The sequence below is a fragment of the Pipra filicauda genome, unplaced genomic scaffold (genome assembly GCF_003945595.2).
Source record: "Pipra filicauda isolate LSUMZ 115617 unplaced genomic scaffold, ASM394559v2 scaffold109_size3271384_pilon, whole genome shotgun sequence".
Classification (NCBI taxonomy): domain Eukaryota; kingdom Metazoa; phylum Chordata; class Aves; order Passeriformes; family Pipridae; genus Pipra; species Pipra filicauda.
The window spans coordinates 2,625,167-2,637,949 of record NW_024103540.1 but is presented as its reverse complement, the minus strand read 5'-3'; the positions used below and the strand labels follow the sequence as shown (position 1 = coordinate 2,637,949).

The 12,783-nt window shown below is 49.6% G+C and overlaps 1 protein-coding gene across 4 annotated transcripts in view; it reads right to left on the bottom strand.

The window, feature by feature from the left end:
- The window catches only part of SLC8A1 (solute carrier family 8 member A1), a 128,524-nt gene that overhangs the window by 13,804 nt on the left and 101,937 nt on the right, over positions 1-12,783 (bottom strand). For 2 of the 4 annotated variants that reach the window (XM_027709857.2, XM_027709856.2), the window contains 4 exons: positions 9,694-9,711; positions 7,869-7,999; positions 6,940-7,039; positions 1,727-2,002 (listed from right to left, as the gene is read on the bottom strand). In XM_027709857.2, coding sequence (XP_027565658.1) covers positions 1,727-2,002; positions 6,940-7,039; positions 7,869-7,999; positions 9,694-9,711 — 525 coding nt within the window. Of the gene's footprint in view, positions 1-1,726; positions 2,003-6,939; positions 7,040-7,868; positions 8,000-8,834; positions 8,904-9,568; positions 9,584-9,693; positions 9,712-10,519; positions 10,541-12,678; position 12,783 lie in introns of all 4 variants that reach the window. The other 2 variants (XM_039381340.1, XM_027709859.2) reach the window with 2 other exon arrangements.

Genomic DNA, 12,783 nt, shown 5'->3' with positions numbered 1-12,783 from the left:
TGAGGTCAAATTTCATGTGTTTTAATTCGACAGAATTTTCCTTCCACTCCTTCCCAGTGGGGCTCCAAGGTGAGATGGCCAAGTGCAGTTTGGCACAAAGATCCCATTCCATGTAACATATGTGGGCACATATAAGCACAGAGAGAGGGTTCATTTGCAGCAAAGAAATCAAAAGGCTGCTTTATTTAGATAAAAAAGCACAGCTGCCATGGAAATGCACCTGGTTGCTAAGGAAAGGAAAAGGTATTTCCCTTGGTTCTCAGCCTTGGTCACGGTGCAGTAACGCACTTGTGGGGCAGTACTGATGCCTCTGTGGCTCTCCAGCTGCCAGTGTGGAAGGAATGGGACACACTGCCAGTGCCAGGCAGAGCGTGGAAAAAACTACATGCACTTCCACAAGCCTGAGCAGTGTTTTCAACGTAGGGAAGGTCCTTGTCAGTCTCGATTTCACTGCACACCTCTCTGATGCCTGCCTGTCTCCCGGAAAGCAGGTGTGGAGGAGCCCAACTAGCACCCAGCTAACACAAGAGGTCTGGGAGCCAATTGAAACAAGAGAACCTGAATGTATTCTAAAAAGAACTTCTTAAATGCCACCTTTTGTCGACAAAAGCAGGAGGGAAGATTTTTCACTGTCAAGGGTGTGAAGCAGCCCTGCAAACCTCCTGCCTAAAAGCTCTACTGCCAGAGGTCTAAAAAACGCTCCTTCTCAAATCTTCTCAGATTTGGATGCCTTGCTCCAAATCTGTTCTTCCTTTTGGTTATGCTGCTTCTTCTTTTTGCCTTTGATAACACTAGGACAATTTCAGGACCTCTGAGCATTTGAGTGCTGGTAAGTGGAAGTTTGAAGGTGGTGAGGGAAGGTGTGACCGATATGAGGGGGGGTTGGGTTGGGTTAGAGCCCCTAGTCCAGGAACCAGGCTCTGCCTGGCCAGCACAGCCCATTGAAGAGGTGAGTGGAAGGCATAGGCTTTCTCACACAAGCTGACATGGGAATTCCCAGAGCAACTGTGCCACTGGAACCATCCTCTCCAGTGCACCAATTCATCCCTAAGTGAAGCCCTTTGCTGAGCCAGTGGAAAAGGAGGCTGGGTTGCAGCAAGCCAGAGTGCACTGGGAGTGGCGTGTAGGCATGAAAACTTGTGGTTTTCCCTCTCCCTGGTCAATCCTCAGTCTCTGCTCCCTTCTGAGTCTGAGTGCCCATTTGATCAGACACCATGCCAAATATTTGTGGGGCCCCTTCTAGGGGCTTCACAAGTTGCATTTCAAGCAGCTCCCCCAGTTCAGCAACCTCACCTTGATCCATCTGAACGTGGTCTCACACAAAGGTGTCCGTGCTGGGCAGTGCACCCTGGGTATGGACTAGCACTTAAATCACCCAGGAGCAAGGTTAAAGCAGCAGATGCGTAAAAAGAAAGTGCAGGACTGCCAACACCAGCAGCATTTGAATCAAAGACCAACTTCCTACTCTGAAAGTGGATGCCACGCAGGCTGCCCACAGAAATAGGTACTTCACAGTCTTTGCAAGATGAAGGTCCTTGAAATACTTTCCATGAGACTGAACCCACATCCTGGTTCTATCCTGGCTCATCTGAGGCTGAAAAACAACTTCCACACATACCTCAAATCTGTCCTTCAGGGTCCTGCAGAGCACAGCTTTCCCAGCCCAAACCCAGACCCGGACTGGGCAGAGGTGGGCCTTTACAACAAACCCTGTGGTTGTCCTTACCTGGCACTGATGTCCCCAGTGCGACAAATACGACGGCGGTGACCGAGTCCTTCAGGCCGATGGTGCAGCCAAAGTGGGATGCCAGGTCACCAATGAAAGCTGTCAGGAGGCCGATCATGAGGATGGAGACAACAAAGCAGGCCCAGCCATTCCAGTAGTCTGTCGGGGGCACGAAGGCAAAAAGGACCTTCCAGAAGACGGTCAGAAAGTGCATCACATAGTCAAAGCAGGAGGGCAGCTTCTCCTCCCCACATTCATCGTCGTCGTCATCTTCCCCTGGAGAAAACCAGCAGTGCCTGATTAGACTTGCCTACTCTGGGGGAGGTTGGGCAAAGCTCCTGTGCATACTGCAGTCTACAAAGTGCTGTCTCTCAGGATTTGGATCCTAGAAAGCCTTGACTTTCAAGTATCTTATTTTTTGGGCAACCATCAGAGGGGCTCGATGGCCTTTCCATGCCCCTTCCCACAGCACAGAGAGACTCCCTGCAAAGGCAGTGGTTTAAAAAAGCCACCTGCACTTCAGAAAATGCAGAGCCTCATACCAGCACCTCTGCCTGAGTTTAACCATCAGATGCTTCCTGGGCCTCAGTCCCTGCTCAAGAGCCCTTTCCCCAGAAGATGTGGGAAATAACCGAAATCTTGCCGGCTGGAGCTGACTGGGGCAGGTGAACCCACTGAAAGCAACATGTACCTCACGGAGACTTCCCTAAGGAAGAACCTTTTGATCTGCTTTCACAAGTGCCAGCTGGTTTTGGTGGTTGATGAGCTGCTAGCTCTGGTGCTTCACCTTACCTTTTCTGTAAACCGGGATCCAGCCATGGATTTTTGCCTGCCCTAGAACCTCCCTAGCCCATCACTGCTGACTGTCCTTCCCTGTTGCATTTCCCTGCCCTTTCACATGCCTCCCTATAAGCTCTGTCTGCTCGTTCCTCTGTGTCTGGTCTGATCCAGGTCAGTGGGCACTCCCAGTGCACAAAAAAGCACTTTCCCATTTGCGCTCCTTTCCAGGTAGTTGTCAAGCACCCCAGGTCATGAGCCAGTTATGGGGCATCATCTGTCACAGCAAAAATGCATTTTCCTTCTTCTTTTTATTTTCTGTCCCTGATCCATGTCAGTGTTTCACTTCTTACCAATCTGTTGTTAATGCCTTGCAGGGGTCATTTTCCCAGTGTGAGCCTGCCAGCAGTCATGGCTCTACCTCTGCTCACCAGGCACATTGCGTGGGTCAGACCCTGCCTCTCCTGGTGCTGTGCTGGGCACTCAGCACCTCCCAGCCCACCCCTGCTCATGGCTGTGGTCCCCGTGGCACCTGCAAGACCTGGTCTCCAGCATGGATAAGGAGTTGGGGATGAGTCCTCATGCCCATCCTGCCTGATGTCCCAGGGGCTCTTGACCCTGTGGGGGAATGCTGCTGCATGTCCCCAAAGGCTCTCAGGGAGTTACACATTCACAGCCATGGCCCCTGGATGTGCAGGCAGGTTCTTGTCCAAAAGCCCTCCTGTGGGTCACAGGGAAGGAGTTCAGCAGACATCAGACTGTCCTTACCCCCTGCCCTGGTTTCTTGGCCCTTTCCCCTTACACTGGCCCAGTACATCTTCGTCCTGGCAGGACCATAGGGTGTTGGTCCAGGCAGGTGTCTTGGTTTCTCCCTTCCCTGCTCCCGGCATTGGCAACTCACCTGTCTCTCCAAAACCAGTCGGCATCCATGGAGCCCGCACTGTGTGGGGCTTACCCTGCCAGTGAGCCCATTGGGGCTGGTGACCTCCTGCCTGACTCCCACAGCTCTGCTGAGCCATCTCGTGAGCCTGCTGGGCAGCCTGTCCTCTGGGCAGCCTGCATGGCAAATGTGGAGTGTCCCCAGCCTGGCACAGTGCACAATGCCAGTGTGGTGGGATAGACAAAAACCGCTCCTGCTCTCAACTGGAACCACTCCCAGACATGGAGGGGAGATGACGCTCTTCCATCTAAGTCAGAGGGAGCCTTCCTGTTTCCCTTAAGGAACAAGGATGCATTTCTATGTCATGAATGCCAGGGATTCCAAGGCCACTGCAAATTGTGTTAAAGGCATCCATTGTACTCTGTTTGGTGATATTTTTTTGTCTTTGATACTTTTTTTTCCCCACCAAGGATGTGGACTAACAGATCTCCCTGCATGGCTGTTGGAAGGAGCTCCTTACCAATGGAAGGATTCAATATATGGTCCATGCCCATCAGACAGCTTGAGTGAGTCTGGCTCTGCTTCCAGGGAGGACACCTCAGAATAGCAGAGAAAAGGGTCCAAGACCTGGAGTAGCCAAGAGCACCCAGTGAAACCTGAGCCTCTGCTCTGCTCCACTGCAGTGGGCGAGGGGACAAGGTCCCAAGGGTTTAAGGGGATGTTGGCTCTGTGCCTGGGAAAAGCAGCTTCTCCCAGCAGCTCCCAGTGCTAATCAGGCCAGCATTCCAAATGAGATTGTGTTGCTTTTACCTGCCCTGCTGCTAGGCAGGGCGAACATTCCTCCTTTCACATCTTCCTCCACAGTGTGGATCTCTGATGGAATAACAAAATGTATAAAGCCTCCCATGGGGTGAATAAAACGGTCTTGATTGTATATTGTGTACCAACATGTGGGTATCAACTAACCCCGTGTTCAAATGCTGGCTCTGTGCCACAACAACAGAGTTACTGGGGGAAGCTGCTGGTGAGCTGCTTGCTCACAACAAGTGCTTTCTGCCTCATCACAAAGGTGAAAAGTCAACCAGGGAAACAAGACATGGCATCCTTCCTGGGAAAGAGGAGGCCAAATGGACATCGTCTTTGGAGGTTTACAATGTTTGGCTAATTAAAGCCATGACCAGCCAGGGAAAAGTTCTACTCAGCATCTTGTGGGGGTGCAGCTTTGCAGACATTGCTTGTCTTCAAAGCACTTTTGCTGATGTCTCTACCGTAACTTGATGAAAAATTATGCATTGCTTGGCTTCAAAGCTTCAAACTCACTATGACAAAAGCAGTAGCTAATCATCAGCATCGCGTTATTGTTTTGGCAGATATAAGTACCTATTCCTGTGCCTAGTGAAGTTTTCCAGCCTGGAAAGCCTACATGGGCCTATGTTTTTCCTCAATGCACAAAGGCTGATAGTGGCAGGATACACTGTGCTGTGCTATAATTTTGCAGCAGGTATTTTAATCCCTTGCCAAGCTGTGTGGCAGCGGGGTTGTTATGGACCTAAATCTTTACAGAGATGATGAAACAGATTGAAAAATGAATATGAGTGCCACTGCCATAACACTCATCCACATCTGCCCATCATTATGTTGAGCAGCTCCCTTTTGAAGAGCTGGCCAGATCCTGTGAAGGTGACTTGAAACACAGAGTGATGTCGGATGGTGACCCAGGGGTGCATTCAGGAACAGGCTCACAAACCCCGGGATGTTTTTGCTGTGGAAGAAACTTTACAGCTGTTGGGTGCACACTAAAGGAGCTATGGGTGAGAGGCTCATGGACAGTGTGGAATGGCATGGCATGGTGTGGCACAGCCGTGCCTGCACCTGCACTGTCCTTCCACAGGCTTAACCTGCTGCTCCATCGCCCAGCCTCCCTGCAAACGCTGCTGTAAGTTGCACATTGGGTGGGAAATGGGGTTTTAATGTTTCTTTTCTCAGCTGGGATGTTACATTTTGAAGTGGGAATGTGTGACTTTCACAGGCTCTCCATGGTGAGCTGCAGGGAAAAACCTCAAACTCAGCCTCCGGTGTCTAAGGTATTTTAACTTGTCTGGCTGAAAGGTTGAGGAGCTAAAGCCTGGGTGTGTCCAGAGCTCAGAGACAACCTACTGTTTCCCAACTGCAAGGCACAGTTAATGTCCACCAAAATATATCCCATTTATTAAATGTTTGTTAATCATCCTGTTAGCATTGATCATGACTATATATTCAAGACATGGTGGTAACAGGGCTTTCACATAACTGTAGTCTTTACATGTGTCACAGAAACAGGATCCAAGCATCAGTGATTATCTTTGCCTTAATATGGGATGCAATTAAATAATTGGTTCTGGCATAGATTAGTTTAGCCATGTTAGCTAGAAAACCTGCAGCACGGATTGTCTTGCATGATATGTTCAGGCTGTATCCAAAATAACGGGAGGCTCTTGCCTGGAGGCTCTGAGAAAAACTATGCTACAACAGAAGGGATCGCAATTTGAAGAGATAGCTGCTGCACAATGTCCTGTCCTTGTTTTCAGAGGCAGAGGTTAAATGGGACGGCCATCACTTTTAATTACTCTGTGCTGGGCAGACGTTACCTTGTATAGCTGCGTTCGAGGTAGGAAATGTAAGTGCTCCCCCATGCATTTCAGTGCACAATTAGCTAGATGAGCTCTAACTGCCATCCCCAGAGATTTAATTTAAACTGGTTGATTTTGCCCTAATGTGTGCACACAGAGCCCAGGCTGGGCTGGGAGGTTGTAACATCCAGTCAGTGAGTTATCGTCTCTCCGTCTGTTAAAACAACATCTGGAGGAGATCTTTTTCTCTCATCTTCCACAGATGTGGGAACAATAATATATCCCGTACTGGGCATACTGGTAAACATGGCACTGGCACCTGCGAGAACTGTACAACAGGGCATTTCTGAGGAAAAGACAATTCTCCAAGGGAGGGAAGATATGATCAGATATGATCAGACCCAACCACAGCTACTACATGTTGCTGCAGTTATTGGGATGGTGAGCCATAAACCTCCAGCCACAGGTGGCTGGAGCAGCAGGAGTTCCTGAAAGCAGAGGGTGTCAAAGGTAAATTTTGGCTCTCAGAGAGTCACTGTCTTCGGGGCTTGGCACCCTCAGTACTGCGCTGCCCTCAGTGCAGCGGTACAGGGAGAACCAGGGATGGGGAGCACTGCTGCCTGGCACCAACATCATCTGTGCCTGTCTGAATTTCAACACTGAGTTCATCTCCCAGATCTCTCCCACTGAACTTGCTTTTCCCCTCTGCTGTCTGGTGACAGCCAGAGTGTTGCTCTGTCCAGCACTACAGACACACTTAATGCATCAGGTTTCCTACACACAAGACAAGGATTTAATCAGCTGCCTTATTTATGCAGATACTGTAAATAACTCTGTTGACTGTTCTGCCTCCTGCTACTCCTCTACAGCCTGTATTACTGATGCAGCCAAGCCGAGTAGTGAGCAAGGCTGATTGTAATTCACCTGGAGCTGTGGTCCAAACTCACCCGCGCTGACAGTAATAGCCTCAATAAACTGCTCCCTCCAGCTGTTTGTGCCAACCACCAGGGCCAGGTTTGTCTTCTTAATGAGCTTGTCCACTGTGTTCTGTGGATAGAGATACAGAGGAGAGAATTAGGGACTATCAGACTGGAGATACTGGGCTAAAACCCACTCACACTGGTGCTTACAGCCATGCATTTATAGAAAAAGCTTAGCAGATTTTAAGCTCCGGTCAAGAGCCCCAGCAGCAAAAACAGCAACTCTGCTCTCTGCTGCTAAAAAAGACCTTTTCAAGCCTGCTCATGATGGGAGTTTGAAGCATCTCAGAGACACAGTAAGGGCAGTCTGTTATTTTTTTATACTTCAGAAAAGTGGAAAAGAATTAAATGGCCGGTTTTCAGCTCTTGGTCTGGCACATGCATTCATGGCAGCTGAGCTGCACAACCATTACTTGCATTTAGGGTATCAGCCCTCTGCACTGGGAGTCCTAGGCCTGTAAGTAGGACCTGTGTGTAGCACACCACCGTGAGAACAAGGTTATGTTTTAAAGCAACCTGCAGCATTTTGGACCTCAGTCAGCTCTTATGCTCACCAGACTGATGTTCTAGTATAATAATAACAACCACAAAGAGTCTGTGGGTGGGACAGAAAGTCCCCGAAGGACCATGGCTGTGGGCTAAAATGGACAGTGAAGATGCAGAGTGTATTTTAACCCACTGCCATCTCACTGTAGTGACCCTCAGCCTTTCATCATGCCTTGGCTCAGTCACCTTCCAAAGTGTCCCTTGGTCCTGCTCTGAGACCTTGTGATGCCACGTGTTGCCTCGCTTTGCTGCAATACCATCAACGTGTGCTTGCCAATGCTGTGCCAACCCAAAAGGAGGGGCCCCAGCCAGAGGGGAAGAAGAACAGGGACAGAGGATGTGGACAGTACCTTGAACTCGTAGGATTCCTCAATGATGATTTCGAGTTTGGTGTGCTCCCCCAGGACTGGGCGCCCCATCTCTGCAATGCGACGCTCCTCCTCCTCCTTGCTGGTCAGTGGCTGCTTTTCCTCATTCTCCTCTGCAAAGCAAAGAGCCCATCAGCGAACCAGGCCCAGCTGGTCACTCTCTGGATGTGGCTTCCTGTCAGAGGGGGAGGTCAGGAAGCCTCCATGTGGGAGCATGAGCGACAGAACAGTGGAGAAGGAGCTCATGGAGCAATAGACAAGATAGTTTTAGGGAGAAGCACTAGCAAGAGGTCTGCAACTCATCCAACCTCAGAAGGAGTCCTGTTCATCCTTAGTGCTGAGGAATAGTTTTATGCCTGGTACCTGCTGCCTCTCCACAGGGATGCTGGGAAGGGGAAAGATTATCACTAGGGCTGCTCCATTTCCCAGCACTCCAGGTCTGCAGTGGGGTATGGTCAGGACAATTCCATCAGCCTGTTACAACAAGAGAGAGCTACCAGCAACCCCAGGGCTGAGACGCATATGAAATCTTGGCTCTGCCTCCTTCTGAGCAGGGTTTTGCCTCAGAGAGGAAGCTGGCAGTCAACTCCTGCTGCGATGGTGGGGCTGGAGGAAATAACACTGGGCCATACGGGTGTGAGGAGTCATCCAAAGGCCAGTGCCTGGCCCCAAACCCTGAGAAAGGCAGCAGCAGAGGGACTACACAAACAGTGAAGCAGGTCTGCACCTCCACTGGCATCCCTGCAACCTCTGGGGCATGGGGACTGCAGCTCATGGCCTTTGTCACTGTCCCTTGTGCAGACCCCACTAAACTCCCTTCCAGTCCACTCGAGGGATGAGCAGAAGAATGTCAGGACTAAAAGGACTGGAGTTAAACTGTCACTAGGCACACACCACAGTCAGTCCACATGGGATTGATGTGGCCCTCAGGTGTCACGCTATAGGTACCTTGGATGGAGACCACGGTGCAAGGAAGAGGATGATCTCTAGCCTGGACCTTCCTGAAGATGGGTTTTCCTATCAAAGTGATCAGCAGGACATCAGGAGGAGGGACTGGACACCCTGTGCAAACTGTCACCGTGCAGTTAGTAAACTATTCCTACGTCACACGGGGTTAGTGTTGCTCCCTTGCTGGCTGCCCCTCATCTGCACAGACAGCAATGAGTTGCAGGAAAGCCCTTCTCCTCCTGCTTGTCAAAGGGACCCACCTCACTGCCAAAGCCTCCTAGGTCTTAATTATTGTTTCCAGGGCTCCTGAGGGGCTGCTCTGCAATGTGTGGGACCCAGGATCTTCTCGTCCTGCAGTGCTTGGCTGAATGACAGATGCTTGGCTGGCTAATGACAGAGAAGCAAGCCCTGCTGCTGGGTCTCACTGGTGGGAAGGGCAGGGGCTAAAGCATCCTGCCCCTCCCACAGTGCTTGGGCACCCTGGTGGCTGCCTGGGGAGGACAGAGCCCTGTGCACACCTCCCGTGTGGGCAGCACGGAGGGGACAACTGGATCAAGTGGAGAAGCCCACCTTGCTCCAAGAGATGAAGTGGGGCTGCTTGTCACTTCAGGAGTGACAGCTCACCCTCCCCGAGGTGGAGTTAGGTGTGTGTGGCAGGCAGAGCACTCTGTGAGAGGACACTGTGTTAGAGGGACCGGCCGGGGCAGTGGGGCCACAGCTCAGCACCTTCTTACCATTCCAGAGTTTCCCTCCAGGACAGAACAAAAGCAAAGAGGAAACCAAGAGGAAAGAGCAAAGTGAGCATATGGCCATTAAGAGAAAGGAAGCGGGGGATAGGGGGAAGACTAGAAATCCATACCTGTGATGGTGAAGCCACCTAGATGAAATCAAAAATGAGAGAGAGAGAGAGAGAGAGAGAATAAATGAGGATTAGCATTCACACAGCAACACGGACACCTCGCAGCCCACAAGGTGGTCCTTCCCTGCTCCATGGCCAGGAACTGTGGACATGGAGGCTACTTCTCAACATGTACCCCAGGCATAGTGTGGGGAGACCTGCACGCAGGCTTTTCAACCCACATCTGCAATCTGCCACCCCCTGGTATCCAGTATATGCTGTGGAGGGGGTAAAACCAGTGTGAGTCTGCCCCAGGGCTGTGGGTGCTTTGGGGAAACAGGATGGCTTTGCTTCCCTTCCCAGCTGTCCTATCCTGGAAATGACCAACAAGGAAATGCAAAGGCTGGATAGGCTCTGAATCTTCCCAAGACAGGAGGCAAAGTTTGCACTGTCTCTTCAAAACAGGACTGGCCAGTTTTCCTGTCCAGCCGCAAGCATCCCTAAGTCTCCAAGAAATCCTGTTTCTGCCACACCAATGTTAGAGGGGATGGGTTAATTTGGATGCCACAAGCCTGTATCATGGCGTGTTGGCAGGTATACTATGGCCGTAACTGAACCACCCCCAAAAAATGCTCCTTGCCACAGCGGATTACCACTCATTAATATTGGTGACTTTGGGACTCTACTCTAAAGAGAGATGGGGCATTAGATACCTGAGTTTACTTAAATAGTGCTGATGACCCTAAAAGAGAATGCTGCGAGCAAAGAAAAACTTCAAGCAAAATCAATTGTCTTCTGAAAACACACAAACTGGAAAAATGGAAAGGAAAAATGAATGCGCGCTTACCAAGCTCATTCAACAACAGGGCTGTGAAGGAGACAGAGACAAACACAGAAGAAGAAAAGTAAATGAATAATGAAATCAAAAGGGATATCCACAGAAAGACACCAGATCCCAAGGCAGAGATTTCAGATCTGTAAGGCTGCAGGATACCATTAGTGTTAAGAGAAAGGCACTAAAAATAAAGGAACAGAAAGGTTTCATGGGATTGTGGATTTAAAATAAAAACCATTGCAAACATGGGGTGGATATGGGATTAAAAGACACACTCCAAAAATTAGTTTTCCCACTTTGAATTTTATGTGCAAGATCTTCCATTGGTCTCGGAGGCAGTTCTGCCCCAGGGGAGGACACAAGATGTCCCATGTGCAGCAGCTACTGGCTTTGACCTCCTCCAGCTGTCTAATGGGGAGCAACATCTCCAGCATACAGCTGTACTTTTGTCATATGTAATGAGAGAACAAAAGTCTGTGGCAAGGCTTGGCTCAAGGATCTTGTTGCTCAAAATTTTAGGTCTCCAAAAAGAAAAAGCCTCTCGCTTAGTGCGCCGGTGGGTCTCACACCCCTGAGATGCAGACCCCAACACAGCTCTGTGGCCCAGGGGTGACATTTAAGAGATGCCCTTGTCTCTGGGCTGCCCTTGTCACCACTACCCCTGCCTCTCTGCCTCTTGTACAAAACCAAGTACAAAGAAACGAGTTAAAAATAAAAAAGATTGCATGGCCAAAGCAGCAAATAGCACCCCTTAAAATTCTGACTTGTCTTCCAGCCAGTGAGTTCTCAAAGCTCAGCTTCTCTCAGTTTTCCTCAGTTATCTTTGTGACCAGGAAAATGAGAAACTTTATTTCCTTTTCCTTTTATTTTTAGCTAAAACTTTCAGCTGGGATCTACAGAGTTAGTACCACAATTCTCAAACTTGGCCCTGGAAAGCATATTTGCCCTTGCTGGACTTGCAAGGCTGAGCCCACACTGGCCCTTGTGAAGCTGGGCAAGGCTGGAGCTGCTGAGTTGAGTTGTCCACGTGTAAATTTATCTTGGCAACATTCTCTATGCTCCATAGATGCCACCAGCACCATTTAATGATACAGACCCCACCTGCAGTGCCTGAGTCATGCCAGTGTGTCTGATTTTTTTAGCCCAGCTTTTGCTAGCTGGTCACATAAACCAGCAGGAAAGCTGATGGAGGGGATGACGCAGCTGACCTAGACAGTACCTGAGCTGAAGAGGAACGTGGCAAGTCCCCACTCAGTGTGGGGCCCTCTCTGTCCTGATCAAATAATATATTACAGCCCCATGCCTGCTGAAGGGAACACTGATGTCCCAGAAACTAGAAAGCAGCTCCAAGGCAGACAGAGCAAATTAGGCTGCCAATTTTCAACAAAGGCTTTAATAATGGTCCATATCTTAAGCGGCTCTAAAACTGCTTCTTGCTCAGCCATGAATAACATGCAGAACTAGCTGCTGCCATTAATTTTCACCCTTTTTTCCAGCAGAAAAAATACGTGGGAAAATAGGTGAACTCTGCCTTTTTGGGAAGTTTTGCAGTTGGTTCAAAAATGTGATGAAAGAGGAAATTGTTTTTATTATTCCTGTGAGAAGCTATTATCCAATGCAGAGCCATGAAACTTCGAGTATAACCTGATTTACCTAAAGTGATTGCATCTCATGGTACTACCTGCTTGTGCTGTGATTTTCGGCTATTTTCAGTGCCAGCATAAATAGGCTAAAATTACTGCTCTGGCCATGCATTTGATTTCAAGTGAAAGCTGTTTTATCTTCTGATAAAAATGATGCAGCGTTGCCTTTTTACTTGTCGAGATTGAACGTTCTACATGATTAAACGAAGGTGTAACTGCAACGTGGCAGGGCAGTTACTCTCAAAACATCTCTGGGGGCTGGCAATGCTCATTGTCCCCTGCCCAGGTGCTCCGGGGCCATCCTGGGAGCATGCCTTGCTCCCCAGGGGCCCTGGTGAGTGAGGCAGAATCCTCTCAAAATGACAGAGGAAAGAAAACAGAGCAAAAAGGTGCAGCGGCCAAGATTCGGAGGAGGGAGGGCAAAACGGCCAGGAGCCAAAGTGCGAGGAGAAAGGAGTGTGAGAGTAGGAAGACACAGAGAAAGCGGACGGCAGCGTCTCGAGAGCTGGTCTGGTTTTACTCTCACACCTTTCACTCCTCGTCGTAGCCACACTGGATCCCCAAGCACAAGGAAGAAACTGCACTCTTTCTCATACTCCTCACGGTCAAGTACTCTAAGGGTAATGAATTTCC